Raw genomic sequence first — 23361 nt, 5'->3', positions numbered from 1 at the left:
CTCCTAAAATGATTCAAATGAATACTGGCATTGTCACCTTGGAAAAAAGCCCATCCCATCATGCAAGAAATTATTTGTTGATAATAACAAACTGGTTTTGCAGACAAACAATCTGACCCTTCTAAAACAGAGTAATGTCTTTTTCCAGTACTGCAGGATGAATCTTCTAATATGATCGTTTTTAAGAAATGACAAGGTGCTCAGGGGCATCAGTTAGAGTAACATAACTTGTTGCTAGGGTAAGCATAAAAATCACTGTAGCACTTTTTCAATGGGTGGATCTTACCCATTTGCTTACTTGAATCCAAGTGGTGAGTTCTTCCCTTCTTTTCTGGACGTGGTGTTTTTTTTAACTTAACTTTTCGAGATAAGGTCAAATATATATATATATATATATATATATATATATATATATATATATATATATATATATATATATATATATATATATATATATATATATATATATATATATATATATAGTTGTGTTGCCAGACCTTGTTAGAATGTGCTGGCGAGACAAACAAATTATAGAGAATTATATTTCAGTGTCAATATTTAGAATCCATTCAAATCTGTCCATATTTATATGATACAAGAAGAAAATGTAGTTTTACACATAGTATATACTATAGATACCAAAGTGAGTGATATAATGGTGTATCAAGATCAGTCTTCCTCTCTCCACAGGGTTCTATAGGTTTGACTGGAGACCTCGGACAGCAGGGAGAGGCGGGCCCCAATGTGAGTGTCTGCTTGTCGTTTTTTTTCTCTTTTCCTTCGTCTGATCCAACAAGTGTTTTTTTTTTATGTTTGTGTGCTTTTCTATTTTTCTGTCTGTTCCTCAGCAATATTATTCAAAAACTAATTTCATTAAACTTGGAGAGGAATTGGAGCATGGCTAAAAGCTGAACCAAATTAATATTGGTGCAGACCTGGTCACCTGGAACAGTTTTCTTGGAACTATGAAATTGGGCAACTGAGCCCAGTCCTCCTTGGCAAAAGACTAGACTCTGCCAGCCCTTCCAGTTAATATCTAGTTGACAGTTATGGACATATTTATTCACCTGTGAAAGACGTCTTTCTGGGCTGAAATAAGTTTTTCATTATTTTATTTATAGTGTAGTCATGTTTTGTCTGCCTGTCTGGCATTAGAATCATTTTCCCTTCATTTATAGAGGTGTCAAACTCGGAAGACGATGAATGATTTTCAGGGAACAATTATGGGTAAATATATTAAGCTAGTAGAACTTTAAAATAAAAACTTGATACCAAAGAACCGGCATTTAATTGTTTTTCACAATTTAGTAGAAAAAAAAATGTAATTTTCATATTGGCTCTGTGAAGCCTTTTTCAGTGTAAACTACACATAAAACTAATGTGCTCATTAATAACTTGTGCATAAATAGAGATCTGAGAATATAATTAAGTGATGCATATTAACAAAGTCCTTGTAAAGTCTCACTTTTCTCACACATGTGGTATCACTGTAACAGTTCTAATAGCTGCCGAGCTTGCCTTTATTTATGTAAGACTTAGTAGTGGTGGATAGAAACAGCTGAAAATATCACATATTGAACAGATTCTGTTAAAAAAAACAATGCATTTTTTTGTCTCATTTATGATGGTTTACATTTCCATAGTAACAGCATAATTGGAAACAACATATAAAAAATACTCAGCTTAAGATAACAATGTGCTTTTTTGGCATTAAATGTGTATCACCCTTGCAAGCACATTGCATTGTCTTACACAAAACCTGGTCTGTTGGAGCAGTTGAAAACAGAGGGTAGAAGCTGGATCTGCATTTCAAATACATTTATACAGTTTGATTATATTGCTGCAGGTCAGATTTGTGTCGCGCTGAATGTATATAAATTATGTTACTAGGTCCAACCTAAGGAGATTGCCTTTGCAATATGTTACGGAAAGGTGCAAGTGTGATCATTCTGCTATGACACCAGTGTTTACTTGAATGCTAATGCGTGTTTGATAGCAGTTAAAGTTGTCTCTGGAAATGGAAATACAATAAGACAATATAATTCTTTGCAAGATCTCCCCTTCTGTCACATCATCAGCCAGCTGTGTACTATGCTATATTTTTCAAAGTATATGTGTGTATTGTGTACTAAGGTTTTCCTGTGGTCCCAATTTTTCTTTCCTCACCAGGGTATAGATGGAGTCCCTGGATCCAAAGGAGACGTAGGGGATCAAGGAAAATCTGTGAGCCCCTCCTTCTACAATACAGACATTTAAATCCTTTTTGATTATTTAACATCAAATAGACAGGCATCAAACTAAAGTAATACTTACAATGTGACCTAGCTGTTTGAATTTTTCAGGGACCACCAGGAGCCACAGGGGAACCCGGACCATTTGGAGCTCCTGGACGAAGGGTTTGTGCTTTTTTATGGTAGTGTGATGGTCCCCGTGTTTTATTTTCCATTTCCTCTTTCAATAATTCAAGTTTCAATTTTCTTTTTCTACTGTAGAGCATGCAATGTTTTGCTTATGCATTTTTACAATATGTATATTTAGATTCAGATTAAAATGTTTTAAAAACACTGTTCTTCAGGGCCACTTGGGGAAATCAGGAAAACCAGGAAAAGCAGGCTTGAAAGGAGCAAAAGTATGTGTTAGAAAAATGTCCCTTTGATAATAACTTCTGAATGTTTACAGTGTCTGAGGATGTCTCTACCCTCTGTCACCTCAGGGTGCTCCTGGATTAGAGGGTCCATTTGGAAAGAGAGGACCCACAGGTGGTCAGGGATATCTTGGAAAACCTGGTCTCCAGGGCCTACGAGGGATCCCTGGCCCTGCAGTAAGTCCATTTAGCAAAAGCAAAGAATGAATACCTCAACCATAATTAAAGGTAGCTCATTAAAACTTTCTGTGTCATTCTGTAGGGTGATCAGGGTTTAAATGGACCCCCAGGACAGACAGGACCGCCAGGCCCTATGGTAAGATGATCTGGCAAACAGCCATTTCACTTCGCTATTTTCAGAAATGTAATTAGCAGAAAGGTTAAAAAAATTGCATTTATTATACTACATGTCCATACACAAGTGCTGACCTATCAGGGATTGGAACATCCAGTCCTTGTAGCAAAATCAGGAATATAAATATTTAACTAATAAGCCTCTGATATGTCTATCACCGGTCAGTTAGCCAAGCTAGGCCCAAGTGTATGGAGGACCAAAACTGACATAATTAAAAATAAAACCAGAAATATATATATATATATATATATATATATATATATATATATATATATATATATATATATATATATATATATATATATATATATATATAAGAAATGTATAAATTTAATATTTCCCTTTCCTTATACGTGCACATGTTTTTACATTCCTTGGTCTCCACTTTTTACTTTACCACTGGTACTTTTACTTTACCATATGCATTTCTGCCTCATTTTGCAAATGAAGTGGGCTGCCCTTCTTGGTCCAGCTCCTATACTATTGGTCAATAAACAGGAAGAAGCAGAATCAGGCCAGAAGTCAATCCGCCTTTCTTATCCAGCACCTCTGCAGAAACCTTACTGCAGGAGTGGGATTCCACTGTAATTGAAACACACCCTCCAGCTGCTCTTCTTACAAAAAAAGGATCTAACAACCCTAGTCTGTGAATTGCCAAATTTAAAAAACATCACAACAAACAAAGAAAAATCAATTTCTTGGAACAGACTGCCAATACCTAAAATATTCCTGGTGATAATATTAATAATGCGATGGTAGCAAAGCTGAAAAAGTCTTTAAATAAAAACCACCCTGCTCCTAAGCAAGAGCCTAACTTTTGGCTAAGCTTCTGTTTTCATTTATTTGATGCATTTCATTTATCCTTGTATTGGACTTTATCATAACTTCCTCTCCTCAGGGTCCACCAGGCCTAGCAGGACTAAGGGGAGACCCTGGCAGAAAGGGAGACAAGGTACATCCAAGCCACACATATAAACATTTAATCTGCCCTTTCCTATGACTTTGTTTGACTCTTTTCATGATATCAACGCAGGGTCATGGTGGTCTAATAGGTCTGATTGGGCCACCAGGAGATTTCGGAGAGAAGGGTGATAGAGGACTGCCAGGAAACCAGGGACTGCAAGGCCCAAAAGGAGATGAGGTGCAAAAACATTTGAAGCACACATTTACACCCCAACTTCTGACTCAGAGGACAAAGGGGGCAAACTGTCCACTGGTTTATATTGTTATATTGGTCAAACAGTCGCACAGAGGATATTTACAAATAATTTTATTCTACTCATTTTTTTGATTGGAAACCCATTGGAGCTAAGTGCTTGTGAACATCTTTATTATTTCATTTTAAAGCTCTTCAGCTTTGGCCTTACTTTCTACTGCAGAGTACCGGTAGTAGCCACCGTTGTTTTGTAGAATATCATTTGAAACCCTCAAGTTTTTCATTTCAGCAGTGAATCTAGAGATTTTGGAGCCAGAAATAACATGCAATATATATGGAAATGGACTCTGCAAACAGTTTTCATAAAAAAGGGAAATTAACTCTAAATACCAAAGCTAACTCATATACCGGGCTTTCCAAGTTTGCTTTTGCTGTAAAGTTTAATATTTTATCAAAGGTTATACTGTATATGATTGATTTGCATTTGGACTCAGCATCACATGGCCAGAATGGGTTAATGCCATCCTTTACACATAGTTTATGTTGTTGTTTCATTAGACTGTAACAAGGTAACAATATTTGTTCTCAAAAAACAGGTTTCCAACTAAATTTGGGTACAGATCCTTTGTGGTTCTTATTCCTCTGCAAATTACAAAATGATAAATAGTAAAAAGGAGTAGTGAATGAGTTAAAGGCCACAAGAAGTAATTGTGTACACATTGTGCAACATGGACAGTTGAAACGGTTGTGAATGATTGTTGTTTTCTTAATGTAAGTTAATCCTGCCATGGCACAGTTCATGTGAATTTTTAAAGGATAAGATTTGAGATTATCTATATTTGATAGTTATCAAACCCCATGACAAAAGCAAAAGCAACAATTAAATGACCAACTAAATATGCTCTTGTGGGGATTCTTTGACTGACTAGGTCAGAACGGTTGAGATGAATCAGCATGTTGTAGGTTTGCTTTTTCTTGTTTTGTTTTTCTTGTTGATATAGTTGTTATAATATGATTTAATTCCAGGCTCATCACTTAAAGCATCATGGTTCCTGTAATGCCCTGTGGTACAGCTGGGCGATATGACCTCACCTCATATGACCTTACCTCCGCTAAGCGTTCATGAATTGCTTGAAGCTAAAAGAGCTCAGACCTTACCCGCCAACAAAAAAAAAATCTATTTTCTGATTGGCTGATTGGTTGGTAGCTCCAGACAGCTGCTCTGAGTTTAGAGCTCAGTGCACAGTAGCATACCTTGATTTGTTTGCAGGGGGTCTGTTGGAATTACTGTGCGGTAAAGTTAATTTCTCATTGTGAGAAATGCCACGTGTGGCGTGAGAGCGAGTGAAGTTGTTGAAATGCGCGAGGCTCACGCTCAATCTGGTTGCCCTCTTCATCTAACAGTTTTGTTTTTCATTTTTAATACTAGGGTCAAGTTGGTCCATCTGGTCCCCCTGGTCCGCCTGGTCCCACGGGGCTGTCTGTGAGTATATCGGATCATCTTGGTAGCACATTGACTATAAAAATACAACAGTTTAAGCATGAAGTTTGCTTAGAAGAATGATAATCTGGTTTCTGTATCTTTTCTTTTCATCCCTTACTTCTTTCACAGGGTGCCACTGGCTTAAAGGGCTCTAAAGGAAACGAGGTATCGAACGAATTCATTTAGCAATTTATTTCACTGAAACCCTACTTCTACCCAAAATGTATAATTTTGTTTGGTTTATTTAGGGTCCAATTGGCCCCAGAGGAGACCTTGGTCCTGCAGGACCTCCCGGACCTCCAGTGAGTTTTACAGATTTTACCTACATTCAAATTTCATTCAATTATAATCATAATACCTGGCCTACATTTCTGTCTTTGTTTCCTCTTGTTTTTCCTCTCCTCAGGGACGGGCAGCAGTTGGGACTTCACCTCTGCCAGAGCGAGGAAGGAGAAGGAGAACTCACACTGTGGTAGATGGTGCTGCACTGGAAAATGAGGAGGTGGAGGCCATCGATGGAGGAGAAGAGGGATGGATACAAGGAGACCAAGCTGTGCAGGGTGGCTGGATGAAGGACAATGAGGGCCAAGGCATGGAAGAAGTGTTTGCATCTCTTTCATCTATGAAAGTGGATGTAGAAGGTTTACGTAATCCAATGGGAACGTACCACAGCCCGGCCCGCACCTGCAAAGAACTTTGGCTCCTCCATCCAGAGCTATCTAATGGTACTTTGTCAGTTTGTTTGGCCATTATTTATCACAACTCTGCTTACATGTTGAGACTTATTTAATACATTTCAATGTTATTTTTTTCCCTCTGCGTTTTTTTTTCCTTTTAACATTGTATCTGAGTGAAATCTTCTGTTTGTTGTCAACCTTGCTTTTTAGCCTTAAGTTCTTCTGACTCCTCTGAGCTGCTCTTTCTATTTATTATCCTCTCCAGGTGAGTACTGGATAGATCCCAACCAGGGTTGCCATAGAGACTCTTTCAAGGTGTTCTGTAACTTCACTGCACAGGGGGAAACATGTCTCTACCCTGACAAGAAGTTCCAGTCGGTTAGTTTATACATACTTTGGTAAAATTTCATTTAATCATCAGTTTTCTCCTTGACTATAATTGATGTTTTTTTTTTCTTCTTTGTTTGTTTGTGATCAGGTAAAATTGGCTGCATGGAAAGGAGAAAAACCTGGCACCTGGTACAGTAAATTCAGGAAAGGAAAGCAGGTATATTGTAGTAGTTCAATTATATATATGAGAATATCTTTGCTTGCCACACTCATTGTGAGAACACTTTTTATGATTTTTATGATTAATAGCAGACTATCTGACCCTCCAAAGTTAATAATCATATCACTGATGCTTTTCTGCCAAGCATTAAATTATGCTTCCAGCCTTGTTTACTTTCGTGATGAAAGGCAGATGATGAAGGGATGGGGGTCGGAAACATGTTTTTTCTGCAACAGCATGAGGTTCAGTGGTGGCTTGTTCATCCTTGCTGACTGTTCCCATGGAGAAAAAAGGCAGGAAGCTTGAATCCACTTGCAGACCAGAAGCAACATAAGAATACATTTTTAAGAAATTGGTGGTACTTTGAAATGTATTAGTGCAGGGATCATTTCATCTTGAAAGAATGAAAAAGAGTATTAGAAGTCTGAATGTGAGGGAGAAAGCAAAGCTGCAGGAACTGAACATTCCTGACAGAGAAACAAACAAAAAAAAACACTCTTTTTATTTTTATTTGCACAAGGGTTCCTCCAGGCAACAAGTTATTTTGCTGCACCAACAGGACTGCTGTGGCATTGAGAAATATTGGCTCACATATTCTTGACTTTTAAGCCTGGGGTAACAGTACTTGCTGTTGCTGCTTGCGTTCACGTCCGTTCGCGTCTGTTCGAGTGCACCACCAACCGCAACGTCGCCCACGTAGTACGCAAGGAGAGCGCGTCGTACCGGCGGTGACCGATCGGGGGCAGTAAGCAGAGCAACAGTTGGAAAAGTGATTAAATATTTAGTAGTAGCGGTGGTAGCAGCGGTAGTAGCAGTAGCAGATTAGAACAACAAACACGTTTACATGACACCATTGGATGATGTAGGAGATTATAACATTGCTTTGGTTGTGATCTCGGCAAAGGAAACGGTGCCAGCGACCTCCGCGTGGTCACTTGTGGCCAGCTGGTATCTGACCGGGACCAGCGCCACTCGTGGCCAGAGCGAGAACTGCAGGTCCAGTACGCTTTCAGTGTCTTTTTGAGAACGTGCACGTCGATGCGTCAAATGAACGCAGGATACGCGTGGCGGCCATGATGCGTGCAAGTATATCCCAGGCTTTAGGTTTGAAAAGTTCTGATATGTTGTTCCTTTTTTTTTTGCACTGCCCTCACTTAGTTCAGATTTACTCTTTTGGCTACACTTCATGTTTAGCACTACAAATAGCATGACTCAAAGAGAAGTGTGAGACAAAATGATTCTACAAATATGTAAAAGATTCATAACGTCAATGCAGAACACAGGACATTTTATTATGTCTTGAAATGTAAAGTTTTAGAATTAAAAGCGGGTTGACTTTCTTTTTCATAAGCAGTTTTTCGTCCTTGAAAACACATTTTTTGGAAAACAGAATTCAACACCAAGCCCATTACAAATGTTGTTAGTTTTGTTGTACAAGACAGGCCTGTATTAAAGTTGCAGCAGAAATTTTCAGAGAATTATTATAGTTTTTTTCTTTGAGTGAGCTATTTATAAAATGATGGAGAATGCTTTTGTGTCGTCAAGATAAGCTTCACCATTGAAGAACTTGCTTTTTCTGGTAGTTTTTTGGATCAAAGAGTGTATGAAAAGAACAGGACAAACTCTCTGTGATGTCACCCATAGGTTTTACGAAGAGAGGTTTTGAAGCTGACTCCACTGAACCCCACTTAAGAAAAGTTCAAATTGATTAAAAAACATTGAATGACTGAATCTGTCCATCCAAACAGGGCATCTGAAATGACAGCTGTGACTGTTCATTCACTAGGTGTAGTCTGGCTAACTAGCTTACAGGGTTCTGAGGGCAAAGCTCAGGGCAGAGGAAGTTTGGGAGGAGCTGCTGCATCACCAGCTCTCCCTGGAGGAAACTGCTGTTGAGCTAGCTGTTCAACCAGGAATCCTTGACTAGCTATAACCGAGCACCAACCGTTTAACTTTCGGGTTCATGCAGAAGTAAGATTTGTTGCAGTTCCTCGACTGGCCACTAGAGGCCCTCTGCAAAAGTGAGTCATTCTCTGTTGACTCCCATGTTAAAATGTCCTACTTTAGAGCAAAAATAAACATATTTACAGCCTGGTTTTAAGAACCATGGGGTCTCAGTACTTTCATACCCATGACAACTCTGAGCGGAGGGTGGGGGGGTTGTTCTATGCCAAGAGTATTAGTATAAAGCACTGAATTCATAGGATTAAAAAAAAAAATCTGATTGATAGTCGGCTCAGCCAATGGCTAGCTACTATCACTTCCTCATCTTTAATCGTCATGGTACCACGCTTAGCAAAGTATCCAGCTGTTTATTGTAACCCAGCGTCGGCTAAACGTGACAGTAACTTTTTTACTTTGCAATTGAGCATGTTAAACGCTATATTTTGCCGTACATGTCTTCTCAAGCAACAAGGCTCTGCCATGTTTGCAGAAAAACAAGGTTCAAAAACGCTCTTCAGAAACCAATGGGTCACGTGACTTAATGACCAGGGGCCTCATCTATAAAGCTTGCTTGCGCAGAAAAAGCGCCTGAAAGTTGCGGAAGCCACCTTCTACGCAAATCCTCGGATCTAAAAAGAAAAAACTAACCGAAAAATCTGCTTATCTTTACGGCAACTCGGACCCTCCCGTAAGAATTTACTTAAGACACGGGGAACTGGCGACGCAGGCTGTGAGGTGGTGAAATGAAGCCAGATTCATGTCATACTCTTAATAATGTCATCACATATCACAACATATATCAGACTTAAAATAATAAAATAATAAAATAAAATAGCGCTGATCGTGTTCCTCTGTGTGAAGCTCAGTCAGTCAGGACTCTGGTGCTGCTGGAGCTGCAGCCTCTTCTTCACCCGCTTTAGGACAGAACAAATGAGGGGCTGCGTTTAGGGAGCCCCACGGAGCCCCTAAAGGGACTCAGATTTTTTTTCATATATATGAGTTTTACGCGCGCGTGAAACCTTTACGTGCAGGTGTATGGTGCCTAAATTAGGGTCCCGCGTTAAAACGACGCAGAGTCTATGGCGTAGGGTACGCGGCGACGCGCACCTACGCGCACCTACGCCGTAGGCTCTGCGTTGGTGTAACGCAGAACCATAAACCCGCCCTGAGCAGCTCTGAGGGGAGACGGGAGAGGAGGAGGGGGAGCGGGGGGGGGGGGGGGGGGGGTGAAGCGGGGCTGCGGGGCCGTTTTCGTATCGCTTTCATACAGTGTCTTGATAATTTGCAATTTAAGGCTGAGCCTACAGTTAGTTTTTAAACTGTAAAAAGTAAGGGGAAAAAAAACATAGTTTTGAAAAGACGGGGGACGTGTGTGTCCCTGTTGCGCCGGGGAACTCACGGCGTTTAGCGCAGCAACGGCGTGCTGCCACTCACTCGCTTTATTTTATTGTATACTATTTATATACTTATTCTAACTTTTACTGTGACCACCAAATAATGTGGTTTTCCTGTCCTCCACATCATCTACAACATCTCTGTCTCCGTGAAAGTCAGTGTCACGGTGGCTGCTACTTCTAAAGGCTGAGGTATGGTTCTGCGTCACACCGACGCAGAGCACACGCCGCAGCCGTGACGCCGTGCTGAACCCTTCAGATTTCTCCGTCTCTCCATTTGGTCGCGGTGCAGTACCCCCCGCGGCCACTAGTTAGCGATCTTTTTCTGAATGGTTTATCCGACTTTTTCCGGTCACAGTAAATCAAAGAGATAAGGACAACTATTGTGCAAAAAACAAAAACAAAAAAAATCACATATAAACGAAGAAAAGAGCCCTGGAAGTTCACTACTGATTCAAACCGGAAACCGGAAATGCTTCGCTTTCAAACGAACCAATCACAGCCCTCTCGGTCTACGTGTGGACGGCGTCTCCTAGTTACAATTTTCAGGAGGTGCACGTCAGTGACGGCGCAGGTGACGGCGTGTCCTCTGCGTCGATCCAAACCACACGCCGTAGGCACGGCGTCATTTTGACGCAGAAGCATAATTCAGCCTTAATTCATTCTGACGCCAAACAGGCTGGAGGAAGCCACTGCGCATGCTCAGTAGGCTCATCCATATGCATTTATGGGCGTGTAGAGGGCGGGATTAGAGGCGGATTCAACTGCGCAGGTCTGTGATTCATAAAGGAACGTTGCGTGCAAATCTGCGTGCACATGGTTTTATTGATCCGGATTTTCTTTTGCGCCCGGCATTTTCGGCTTTTGAGCGTACGTGCACTTTTAGTATGAATCCTACGCAGTCCATTTTAAATGAGGCCCCAGCAGTTTTCAGCTCCTGCTGGCTACTCCAGGTGAACCACCTCCACAGGCCACCTTGTGGGAGTCTTGTACATTTAGCAGCACAGCAAGCCATATTATCTTTAAAATTAAAATTATGATGGTCTTAATTCACAGTCAAGTGAAGTTCAGCAAATGTACTTAGTTGCTAAAGTGATAACAGTTTGTCATTTGACACCACAGAATGCAGTGGAGCTGTCACTCAAAAGACAAAACAAAACAAAAAATGGCCCGAATTATGCATAGATTTATGGTTTAATATAATTTTAACTGATGAGGTATATTAACATTCACCACCCATACAGTGAACATGGATGCAAAATGTAACTATGGAAACCAAAACTATTTTTGTACCAGACTGTAAGTTCATTTTTGCTATAAATTTGGACTTTTTAACATGGGGGTCAAGGGAAATTGAAGGCAGTCCATAGTGGCCATTTGAGGTTTGGCTGTTATCTGTTTGCAAGTACTCACTGTACTATTTGTCCATGACATGTTACTGTTGATGACGTGTGACTTTGGTGCCTTCCCCCAGTTTTCCTATTCTGGCTCAGATGACGTTTCAGTCGACATTGTCCAGCTGAACTTCCTGAAGCTGCTAAGCGCCACAGCCAAACAGACTTTCACTTATCACTGCCTCAACTCAGCTGCCTGGCTGCACATCGCTACCTACAACCATGAACATGCGCTGCGCTTCAGAGGCAGCGACGGGGAGGAGCTCACACATGAGAACACACTTTATATCAATGCACTGTACGACGGGTGCCAGGTGAGTAACACGGACATAAAATAGAAGCGCAAACATATTTTTTGCAATTTTTAACACTTTAATCGTCTTTGTTGCAGACCCGCTCAGGACAGGAGAGGACTGTGTTGGAGTTTGACGCCCCACTGTCAAGCACACTCCCCATCATCGACGTAGCTGTGTCTGATTTTGGAAAAGGGGCTCAGAAATTTGGTTTTGAAGTGGGCCCAGTCTGCTACAATGGTTAACAACAACGTTGGGGGATCCAACAACAGGAGTTTTTTAGTAGGAAAAAGAGCCATGGACAATTTTAAATGCAGGAAGAGAACTACATTCAAGACTACATATTTATAAGTTGATGTGCCTACAACAGTGCTCTCTCATCTGAACAGGCATTAATTCACTAACTCCATCTGTCCATAACTCACACATTTAACAGTGGACTTACATGCTGTGTTATCAAATGAAGTGCACACATTTACTTTTGTTTGTCATGTCCTAATACATTTCTTTTCCTTCATTTATCTTTGAAGGAGCAAGTGGTGCTTTCATAGTTTTCATTTCCATTCATTTATTTTTAAAATGATTTCCCCTCTGATCCCCCTATGATCATGGAATCAGCTTCTGAAAACACAGATTAAACACACCATATTTCACCAACACACTCACAGTATTCTTTGTCGACATCAAACCTCACTTTCGAAAAATCTTTATTTGTTGTAATTTTGTTGTTAATTATTTCGTATGTACAGTAGTGTACATTGATGAGTGAAAAACATGAAACCGATTAACAGGTGAATTGAATGACACTGATCATGCTTTTTTGAAGCACAACATTAAGCTGATAAAACCTTGGGTCCTTCCTTCCATCCCACAATGAGAATCCCCTCAACTTATGTGTCACAGTGTATCTCACAACACCTCAAAAACTGCTCAGGAACAGCTCGACGAGTGCAGAAAGGAGATAAACATGTTAACTTGATTTCTAAACAAAATTACAGCTTGTTGGAATATCCAGGATGGATCAAAACAGGTCTGATCCACAGAGGCCACAGACTGCAGCTCACAGGACGTGAAGGATGTGCTGCCTGGCTGTCAGTGTCAGCACCACAGGTTTTGCTCAAAGGTCCTACGTTCATCAACCAGCAGGTCAAAGCCGAGGGACCTAAACAACATTAGGCTGGTGGCATTACTGTTTTGACTGATGGGTGTAAAAACAAAATGTAATTCATCATGGTGCTATTATGTAGGTCATTTTGGAGTCAATTCTTTGTAAAAGTGATTTGGGGCAAATAATTTTTTTTTAATATTGTGAAACATTTTTTTAATATTTTTATATTTTGGCAATATAACAAATGAAAATGTGGTACAATTGCCTCAAGAGCTCTTTATGCATATTTGTATGGGGAATTAACACATTTTAATAAAGGTAATTAATGTAGATTTAAGTTAAGATGATGACATTTTGTTTTATTGAGTACAGCACATCCAACTTGAAGAACAGATAGACATGTGTGATGCTTTCCAGATGTAAAACAACAAAACAACCCAAATCAAGTCCAACACTTGTATAATGCATGTCAGTTTTAAGCTATTTTTATGGATAACGGCATCAAGGAGTCGTAGTGCACCTCTGTGGTCCAGATGGAACCATCTCCACATCTACTGCAGGGATTGATGCACCGACCTGCATCCTCCCAGAGATTAGATTTACAGTAATTTCAAAGTAATTTCAAATGTCCTCTTGACTTTCCCACAATAGCCATCACTTCCACATATATATTTGTATTTATTCATTAGTTATTGTCTTACTTTTGCTTTACATTTCTTCTAGTATCGCTAACAAATCAATGTTGCATTTCAGTGCATCTGCAGCTATTTTACAGTCAACAAGAACAGTTTGTGATTTAATAAAATTAATTTTGTCCATGGCTTTACAATTTAACTTGCTGATTCTTTTCGCTGGACAAGAATAATTAGGTTTTTAAATACCTGACATGTTTCGGCGATTACTTTGCCTTCATCAGAGTCACCAAACTATGTGACTCAGTGACTGATGAAGACGGAAGTAATCGCTGAAACATGTCAGGTATTTAAAAACCAAAATATTCCTCAATATTCTTGTCCGAAAAAAAGAAACAGCAAGTTAAAAAAGAACAGTTGGTGTTGGGAGGTGGTGTAAGAAAGTCTGCACTGAAGTGTTTTCTAACGTGAGTGAGCTCACATCAGTGGCTGGTCTACACCTTTAGAGAGGACACTTTTATTTCTATTATGAGAATACCAGCACATTGCAATTTTAGGAGGGTTGGGAATTAATTACAGATAAAAAATATGACCTCCAAGACGTGACTTCTTTTCAAGTAACAGTACAGTAACTCATGAAAAGTGCTAAAGAATTTCTCTTCTTATACTTTTTCCAGGTGCAAATCCATACTTTCATTTTTTGTGTCCATATGAAAATAAAGGATCTGCCAGAAAGAAATCAAAGTGGTTACATGCTATTTGGGAAACATTTCCATAATAGACAGCAGATCTCAAGATCTAATCAAAATGCATACCTCACCTCCTGCATGTCAGTGAAGTCTTGAGCCACTTGGCCAGTTGATATCATTCCAGATGTAGTTTCCAGCAGCTTGAGGAGAGAATGCGCAGCATCTAAGCTGTCCTGACAGTAGCCACCTGGCTCTGTTCAGGTTTTAATGTGATGTGACATGGTGACATTCTGTGACGCCAGCTGAAGTTGGACAGCGTTTCTAACCTCCATGCATTGCCTGAAGATCATCATGCAACACATGTATGTAACAAATAGCCTTAAAATCTTAAAATGCTCAGAACTGGCACAAAATCGCATTGCAAAAACAGCCCCTCTAGAAAAAGGCCTAATGTTATTGCTTATTTTAAACAAACAATTTTAAAACACAGGCATTTTTACTGTCTTAGAAATGTGTTATTTGCATTCATGGTTCCCACATGATAAATCTAATTTAAATTTTAAAGTTTCTCAAATTTCTCCACTTTTATCACATGCGAATGGATGTGTTATTTGTCATCAGAGGTGAAAGTTTTAAGTTTGGAGTAAAACTGTACAACAAAATGAAATTTCCAATCATTCCCCTCAGATCTACTGTTTTTTTTCATTAATGACTCAATAATAGTTAACAATTAATTATTCCTTCCTTCCTCCATACTTCACATTCCGATGATGCTTTGACGTAGATTTGCACCACACGTAGAGTTATTTTATTCATTTGTTTAATTTTGAAAGCTGCAGCTCCCTCCATGGTGGTCCACCATGATATGGTACGCAGTTCCTGTTGCAGATTGATTACTCTTGATCTTATGCCTTCAGAAATCCTTTTTGCCAGTCATGGTTTATATCAGCATGCTGCTTATTATGAACAGCAAAATTGAAACATCAACTTGTCTTTTATCAAGTAAAGTAGCCCCAAACCACACCTGCAAACTAATTTAATTAATTGGACTCCAGTCGCGCAAACTACTGTCTCTAATCAACTCACAATCTCACTCACTTTTATCTGCAGCACCATAAATGTTTGATGGATTTATTCAATAAAGAAGAGAGATTATACCGGTCTGTGTGTTATCTTAAACAAGTTCTGTTTGTTTACTATTGTGAATTTTGATTATTTAATGAAGAAAACCAGTTAATTCACAGGGGTTAGCATACTTTCTCTTGCCCCTGTAAATAAGTTAATATGCTCATTTATGAACAGCCTTCTAACATCTGCATATTAGCATCGCAATGCAATTCTGGGATTTTTTCTTTTGGTTTATAAGCATTTTCATGTGTACACAAAGTATTACTGTAACCTTGTCGTCAACTGGGCTTGTTTTATCTGGAATTGGCCAAAGCCACGTGTCTTTTATCCTGAAAGTTCACACGACTGGCTAGGGCCAATTTATTAAGCGAGTCTTGAAATGTTTTATTCTTTTACTGAAGTCGATCCAGAGATCATAGATCAAATGTAATATACTTTGGGTTTTAGTTAAAACCGAACTGCTGTTTTGCAAGTCAGGGTGGGGTTAAGAGACCCAGACAAGCAACAGTAGAAGCAAACAAACTTAAAAAACAAGTCGCCACACATGACAGGTAATCCAAAACAACATCCCTATAATAACAAACAGGGCACACGAGGACAAAACTGGTCATCTCTGTGAGAAAGCTGCAAACACAGGAAAGGCAATAATTACTAGTGAAATGCATCTGGATGGCAGCTGCACCAGCAGAACACACACGTGGTGTAAACAAACAGCACAATCAACACAGAAGCAAAAAAGAAGAAAACTGTTGATACAAGAAATAACTAAAACTTATTAAGAGCAGTTATGTACCATAAATAATGAAAAAACAGATAAAACCATTGGCTATCACAAACTTGCATGTTGGATATTTTGAGAGTGAACTCGTGATGATAGAACAGGAATACATAAAAGCCTTTCTTACTCTCTGTTAGAACTTGGACTTACAGTGTCCTTGTAACATCTAATTCAATTCAATTCAATTCAATTTTATTTATATAGCGTCTAATACAACAAAAGTTGTCTCTAGACGCTTTCCAGAGACCCAGAACATGACCCCCGAGCAATTATTACATAAACAATGGCAGGTAAAAACTCTCCTAGTGGGAGAAAAACCTTAAGCCAAACAGTGGCAAGGAAAAACTCCCCTTTAGGAGGGAAGAAACCTTGAGCAGGACCAGGTTCATAAGGGGGGACCTTCCTGCCGAGGGCCGGTCTGGGGGTCGGGGACGTCAACAACACAGCAGGCAGGTGGAAGCAGCAACGGGATGACCGGGGGTGGGGACTGCAGGCAGGTGGAAGCAGAAACGGGATGACCAGGGGTGGGGACCACAGGCCAGCACGCAGCTCCCCAAGCTCCGGCCCAATCAGCAAGTCCCAGGTTGGGGTGCAGGGTCGGGGAAAGGTTGAGAAGGGGCAGGGCCAGGGAGAGGAGTCTTGAGGGACAAACCTTCTCCCCCGCCCAAAAGGGGCCGTTACCTTGCCCCTCTCACTCCCACACTGCAGGTTCCGGTGTTGTGCATTCAGAGATGCTCTTCGCCACCGGCAGAGGATGCTGCACCATGTACAAAAGAGAAGAAAAGGGGGGGCCAGCACAAGAAACTACAGGAGCGACTCTAACACACTAGAGTTTACACTACCTAGAGATTTACCAACACCAGCTAGAGGTTTACTAAACACTGACTATAGGCTTTACTAAACAGAAAGGTTTGAAGTTTAGTTTTATAGGTGGAGGTAGTGTCAGCCTCCTTAACCCAGATTGGAAGTTGGTTCCATAGTAATGGTGCCTGATAGCAGAACGCCCGCCCTCCAAATCTACATTTAGATACTCTAGGAACTGCGAGTAAACCTGCACTCCGAGAATGGAGAGCTCTGCCAGGAACATAAGGCACTATCAGGTCTTGCAAATAATGCAGAGCTAAGCCGTTTTGGGCTTTATACGCAAGTAATAAAATTTTAAATTGGATTCTGAATTTTACAGGTAGCCAATGGAGCGACGCTAACACTGGAGAGATGTGGTCTCTCCTGCTGATTCCTGTCAGCACTCGGGCTGCTGCATTTTGGATTAGCTGGAGCCTATTCAGCAAATTACATGGACATCCTGCTAATAACACATTGCAGTAATCTAGTCTAGAAGATACAAACACATGAACTAGTTTTTCTGCATCACTCTGCGAGAGGATTTTCCTAATCTTTGCTATATTACGGATATGGAAAAATGCTATTCTACAAACCTGATTAACATATGGTTTAAATGACAAATCCTGATCGAAAACAACACCAAGGTTTCTCACAGTTGCACTGGAAGCCATCGCAACACCATCTAATCCCTTCCTAAAATGCTCTGGACCCAGAATGATAACCTCTGTTTTATCTGAATTTAGAAGCAAGACATTTCTGGACATCCAGTGCTTGATGTCCCTAAGACATGCCTGAAGTTTAACTAACAGTTCTGTTTCATCCGGCTTCATAGACAAGTAGAGCTGCGTATCATCAGCATAACAATGAAAGTGTATGCCGTGATTCTGGATTATACTTCCCAATGGCTGCATGTATAAACTGAACAAGATTGGCCCTAGCACTGAACCCTGCGGAACACCATAACAGACCCTTGACTGTTCTGAAGAAACCTCATGTACATGAACAAACTGGAACCTGTCAGATAGATATGATTTAAACTAACGTAGAGCTGTCCCTTTAATCCCAACAACATGCTCTAACCTGTGCAGTAAAATGCTGTGATCTACAGTGTCAAAAGCAGCACTGAGGTCCAGTAGAACCAGTATGGACACTAATCCCTTATCTGAGGCCATAAGAAGGTCATTCGTGACTCGAACCAGTGCTGTCTCTGTGCTATGATGCATTCTGAACCCTGACTGAAAGACTTCAAACAGATCATTTCTATACAAATAGTCACATAACTGGCTTGAAACTGCCTTTTCCAGAATTTTAGATACAAACGGAAGGTTGGAAATTGGTCTATAATTAGCTAAGGTGTCTGGGTCAAGAGAAGGTTTTTTAAGTAAAGGTTTAATTACTGCAACTTTGAAAACCTGTGGTACATATCCTAAACTTAGGGATAGGTTATTTGGTCCAGTATTGTCGCACCAATAAGAGAAAAAATATTTTTGAATAGTCGAGTCGGGATGGGGTCTAACATACATGTGGTAGACTTAGCTCTATTGACGAGTCAGCTCAGGGAGGTCTATAGGATCAAAACAGTCTAGAGTCAAGTCAGAGCCTAGGGAAGTCGCTAAAGCTGAAGAAACGCCCACAACCGGCTGGTTGATTTCTTCTCTAATTCTCGTGATTTTACACATCTTGCTCTTGTGCCTTAACTCTGAACCAAAGTTGATTCCAGTATTTCATCGGCCTGATGTTGGGTTGACATGGAGCCACGTTTTTCACGATTTTGCTATGCCAGTGGAGTTGTAGGAACATGTCTGCTCATTGCAACTCCCCCTAATCGCTGCCCAATCTTTTGACCTCTTTCTGCCTTCCCATGTGTTTGAACTGACATGTACAACAGGAGCTTCTCCCAGGATGCTGTAACTTTTAGAAGAAGCGTATGAACAGTTATCATCCAGCAGTGTTTAGCTACCAATTTTCAGACACGAAACATGAATGGTGTAACATGGGGGTTATCAGACTCTTAAGTCAGAGTGGCAGCATATCTGCTGTCTTTTAGTATCTTTTAGGATTAAAGAGCGTCTGTAACTGAAAGAAAACTGTTTTAAAACAATAGGGAAAAACAGTAGAGAAAACAGCACCTGTCTGTTACATAGGCAACTCTTCTAAGTCATGAAAAGGAAAAAAAACAAGCTTTTTCCGGTGATTATTCCATCAGTTAACTCTGTTATGACACACTGTGGCTGCCAGCAAACTGAAAAAAAAATGCAGATGATCTCTGAGCTCAGCAAAACCCTTCAATCATCTGAGGAAGTGTAGTTCTTGCTATTTTACTTTAAACCCCACTTATCTACTCACTGAATTCAGTCTGAGATGATTGCCCCTGTAATTATTTACAGGTAAGAGAAAAAAACTGGAGGTGTGGGCACAGTATTATACAGAAATAGCTCAATCTGTGTTATCAACATTAAATATGATTTTTCTGGTACTTTCTTTTTGACATTAAGAAAGATGCAAACAATATACTATAATCAGAGTGCTGCTCATATCTCTAAAAGCTTGGGCTGAAAACGTTTTGCTCATATCGCGTGATTTCATGGCAAAATTCAACATTTTCTCATATATATTTAATCAGATTATAAACTGTGGACAGAGACATCATCCAGGGAGGCATTTTGTTATGTTTGTAGAATTTTGGTACGTTTTTATGTCAGACAAATATATATATTTGAGGTAGGTTTTTTATTTATAAAACTACATGTTAACAACTTTGATGATCACACACTGGATGTGTGACTGATGTATATTTTTGAAGCCCACACTTCAAAAACAAAAACAACACAATCACTAATACAGCAACATTTTATGCATTTTATTCATCATCCGATTCTCTTAACGTTCTTTGAAGTTGCACCAAGAAGGAGTTTTAACAACTGGAGGTTTACAGAAAGTACAGTAGGTGTATGAAAACAGAAGCATCATGTTTTCACAAAAGTTGCTGATGGCTTGTTCATTACTCAACAAATTGTTTTGTTGTTCATTATACACACATACAATATTGTTCAAAAGTCTGAGGCATTGTTCGTCTTGTTTTTTCTTTTTAACATCTTTATTTTCTAGTCTGTTTAAGATTAAGAAACTACAGTAGCATGTCTCCATTAAAAGGAATTAAAACTGCACAGATCAGAGGTTACGCTGGATATGGTCCTTAGCTAGAAGAATCCTTTTTGTTTATGCACATTGTCTAATTTTATTTTGTGCAGATTATATTATACTGTCAGTTGATTTGTTTTTTTTCCCTTAAAAACAGCCAGTAATCAATTCAGCTCTAATGTTGGTCACCGTGTTTTACATTTTTATTTTAATAAGGAGATGGATAAATAATTCTATGTTACTAAAGCTCTGAAAGAAATTAAATAAGGGGTTGCCTAAGAGTTGGACAGCACTCTCTTCATGTTCATCCTGCCTTTGTTGACGTAATAACTATCATCCGTTTCTCCATCTCCTCCTCCTCCTTGTATGCCTCTCCTCCAAAATTCTCCAAGACAGTGGCTGCTTCCACTCGGCGCCTGAGTGCTTCTCCTCAGCATGCCGCCAACTCCGGGACTGCACTCCTCTTCCACAGCCAAAGGTGATTCACAGTCACAGTAGTCTGTAACCTGTGCTGAATGAAGGGGTGCAGTCCAGTCCAGTCCAGGGGTTCCTTAATAATTTACTTTTTTTATTTTTCATTCATGCTCTCAGAGTCACAGCCAGGTGAAAACAAGGGATACCAGAGTGAGAGGAGAGGACAGTGATGGGTCAACCTGAAGCTCTCTGGGTGCTGCAGCTGTTGATCACCATAAACTCATGCGAGGTAAGATGCTGGCGCCCCAAACTTAGACTTCACATGCTTTTGTCAGATAAGCTGACATTACTTCTCATCTTTATTACATATTTTCAGTTGTTTTTTTTAAAGTAATCTGATTTGTAGTGTGTGAGTGATAATGCATTTCCCTTTATTTATGTCCTTGACTTCAAGCGAGGCTTTACAATTATTACAAAAAGCAGCAGACTCCGTCAAAGCCAGCAGCTTAATAATGCATCTTCACTGCATTTTCATATCTTGCCAAGAACATAACTTGTTGAACCATTTCATTGGGGTTTTATCACTCGGAGCCTTTTGTTATAAAAACCTTCTTCAAATAAATGAAATATTTCATTGAACCAAAAGAAGTTGCCTGGGTAGATACAACATTAATTCCCAGAGCAGGTCAGAACAGAATCCCCAAGTTTTTTCTTTGGCTAATCTTTACATCAAATAATTATATATTCATATTCTGAGGTTTGTACGTAAAGAAATCAAGATCCTCCCCAAAGCTGTATGAGCCTTATTACTTCAATTTTTTTCTTCTTCCGCTTTTTCCATTTTCCTCACCTAAAAGATTTTGTATAACAAAATACCAGCTCAAGTGTAAAGGCACTGCAGTAATAGTGTGATAATCAGATATGTCTGACAGGGAGTCAAAATTCCTCGTTATTTTTATTTCTGAATCAACCAGCATCTTTCAGTGAACTTCATTCTTTTTTAAATGTTCAATCACATATCTTAGTTCTAATAAACACATATTCTCTTTGATTATTGTTGTTATAAAGGTAGAGTAAGCCATTTCTCGATGATGTAATACCTGAACAAGACCCCCCCCACAAAAAAAAGAAAAACCTCATCATCAATACCCCTAAAACCACCACCACCGCCCCTTCATGTGCTATTGCATTTCATAGAACGATGTTTGTAAGTTTCGGGTGGACGGCAGCGGCCATGTTTCCAGTGCATGAAGCAGGAACTGTGTATGAAGACTGTGGTCATTTTCATTTTTTCTTTTTCCAGGACACTCATGAGATGAGCAAGAGGATATTGAAGAGATATTCACTGAAAGTGACAATAAGTGGGCTTGGTTGAAATTGCGTAGCTTTAAATATCTTACCTTAGGTGGTGCTAGTTAATAATAAGTCTGAATTGAGATCAATTAACAATAATTTAGCGCTATATGCGCAACATTGTCTGTTTTTTTGTTTGTTTTTTTTTACCAAAAGGAAAATGTTGAGCTTTCTAAAAGTCAGTGGAACTCTGATGTTTAAATGCTTCCAGTCTGCTTGAAACATTTCTGTTGGTTACGATGTCCTTAAATTCTATTGGCTCTTTTTTTAGGTTTAGTATCATGAGTTTTCCTCCTTTTCCTATTTATTGGACTGTGATATATTATGTATTGCAATCTTATCTATTTGCTCAATCAAAGGTATTAGTTCATAAAATGCATACCGGTTAAAATGCAGCACCTGAGGCAGTGACCATAAATACCCCAAAGATGTTTCGTACACCTCACTTGTCATGTTCGCTTTGTTTCGCCTTCCATCTCATGATGATTGCGTTACTCCTAAGTGCTGGTGATTTAAATATTTATGTTAGTTCGGAATATTTGCCAATTGCTGAAGGGCGATTTATGTATAATCCATGTGTATCTTGCAGGCTCTTAGCAAAGATGAGAGAGGGTGAGCACGTTCCCTCTGAAGAGAACAAAGGGATGATAAAATATTTATTATGGGTTACTAGAACTGTCAACAATTATACGACTGCTCCAGAAGTAAAACCTGAATCGCTCTACACTTCTGTAGTTCCTTTTACAAGAGGGTTGCCACTAAAACCCCATTTATCAGCTGTCCGTAATGTTCTGTTCGACTTCATGGACACCATTTTTAATAGCTGGTTGGAAACTGGCTATTAAACATTTTTGTTCTAAGTATATTCTCTAAGTGAGCATTTAGTGTTTTCATACTGGACAACTGCATAATCAAAGCTTTTTTTTATTTTTTGTGTGTTGTTCTGGTACAAGTAAATGCATAAACATCGCCTGGTCTTTACAACAACACTGTGTACTGTGAACAACAGAAGTGTGGTGACTGCCAATCATGCTGCTGATGCTGCAGGAGGAGTATGGGAGGAGTTTTACAGATATTTTAATGATTGACACACTGGTGCCAGGACACGTGTTCCACATGACAGGAGAAATACGTGTTGGCTTTTTATTGCACTCATGTTTAGTGAAAAGAACAGTATAATAGAAACTGCATATAAGATTAAGCATCTCATTGTGAAACCCGAGTGCTATTCCTGATTTGCCAACTCTTACCTTGAAATGCGCAGTCCCTGAACAAGTGGACACAAACACAGAAGGAGTGGGTTGCCAGGATTTTATTTTGAGAGTTTGCCACAGCCATGGAAATCCTTTCGACACAGGGGAAATGAAGCACCTCGGGTAGGTCTC

General features: G+C 39.6%; 2 protein-coding genes across 2 annotated transcripts in view; both read left to right on the top strand.

Moving 5' to 3' along the window:
• LOC133442102 (collagen alpha-1(XI) chain-like) overlaps window positions 1–14204 on the top strand; it is a 52909-nt gene extending 38705 nt beyond the window's left edge. The window contains exons 51-66 of the mRNA XM_061720026.1: window positions 691–744; window positions 2170–2223; window positions 2343–2396; window positions 2576–2629; window positions 2714–2821; window positions 2907–2960; window positions 3898–3951; window positions 4033–4140; window positions 5585–5638; window positions 5768–5803; window positions 5887–5940; window positions 6045–6363; window positions 6581–6693; window positions 6794–6862; window positions 11678–11911; window positions 11989–14204. Coding sequence (XP_061576010.1) covers window positions 691–744; window positions 2170–2223; window positions 2343–2396; window positions 2576–2629; window positions 2714–2821; window positions 2907–2960; window positions 3898–3951; window positions 4033–4140; window positions 5585–5638; window positions 5768–5803; window positions 5887–5940; window positions 6045–6363; window positions 6581–6693; window positions 6794–6862; window positions 11678–11911; window positions 11989–12135 — 1566 coding nt within the window. The 3' untranslated portion in view covers window positions 12136–14204. The remainder of the gene's footprint in view (window positions 1–690; window positions 745–2169; window positions 2224–2342; window positions 2397–2575; window positions 2630–2713; window positions 2822–2906; window positions 2961–3897; window positions 3952–4032; window positions 4141–5584; window positions 5639–5767; window positions 5804–5886; window positions 5941–6044; window positions 6364–6580; window positions 6694–6793; window positions 6863–11677; window positions 11912–11988) is intronic.
• A 6465-nt stretch (window positions 14205–20669) lies between these two features.
• LOC133451967 (noelin-2-like) overlaps window positions 20670–23361 on the top strand; it is a 61655-nt gene continuing 58963 nt past the window's right edge. The window contains exons 1-2 of the mRNA XM_061731146.1: window positions 20670–20687; window positions 20801–20912. Coding sequence (XP_061587130.1) covers window positions 20853–20912 — 60 coding nt within the window. The 5' untranslated portion in view covers window positions 20670–20687; window positions 20801–20852. The remainder of the gene's footprint in view (window positions 20688–20800; window positions 20913–23361) is intronic.

Source organism: Cololabis saira, chromosome 1 (genome assembly GCF_033807715.1).
Source record: "Cololabis saira isolate AMF1-May2022 chromosome 1, fColSai1.1, whole genome shotgun sequence".
NCBI lineage: Eukaryota > Metazoa > Chordata > Actinopteri > Beloniformes > Belonidae > Cololabis > Cololabis saira.
This window is presented reverse-complemented; position numbering and strand designations above follow the sequence as displayed.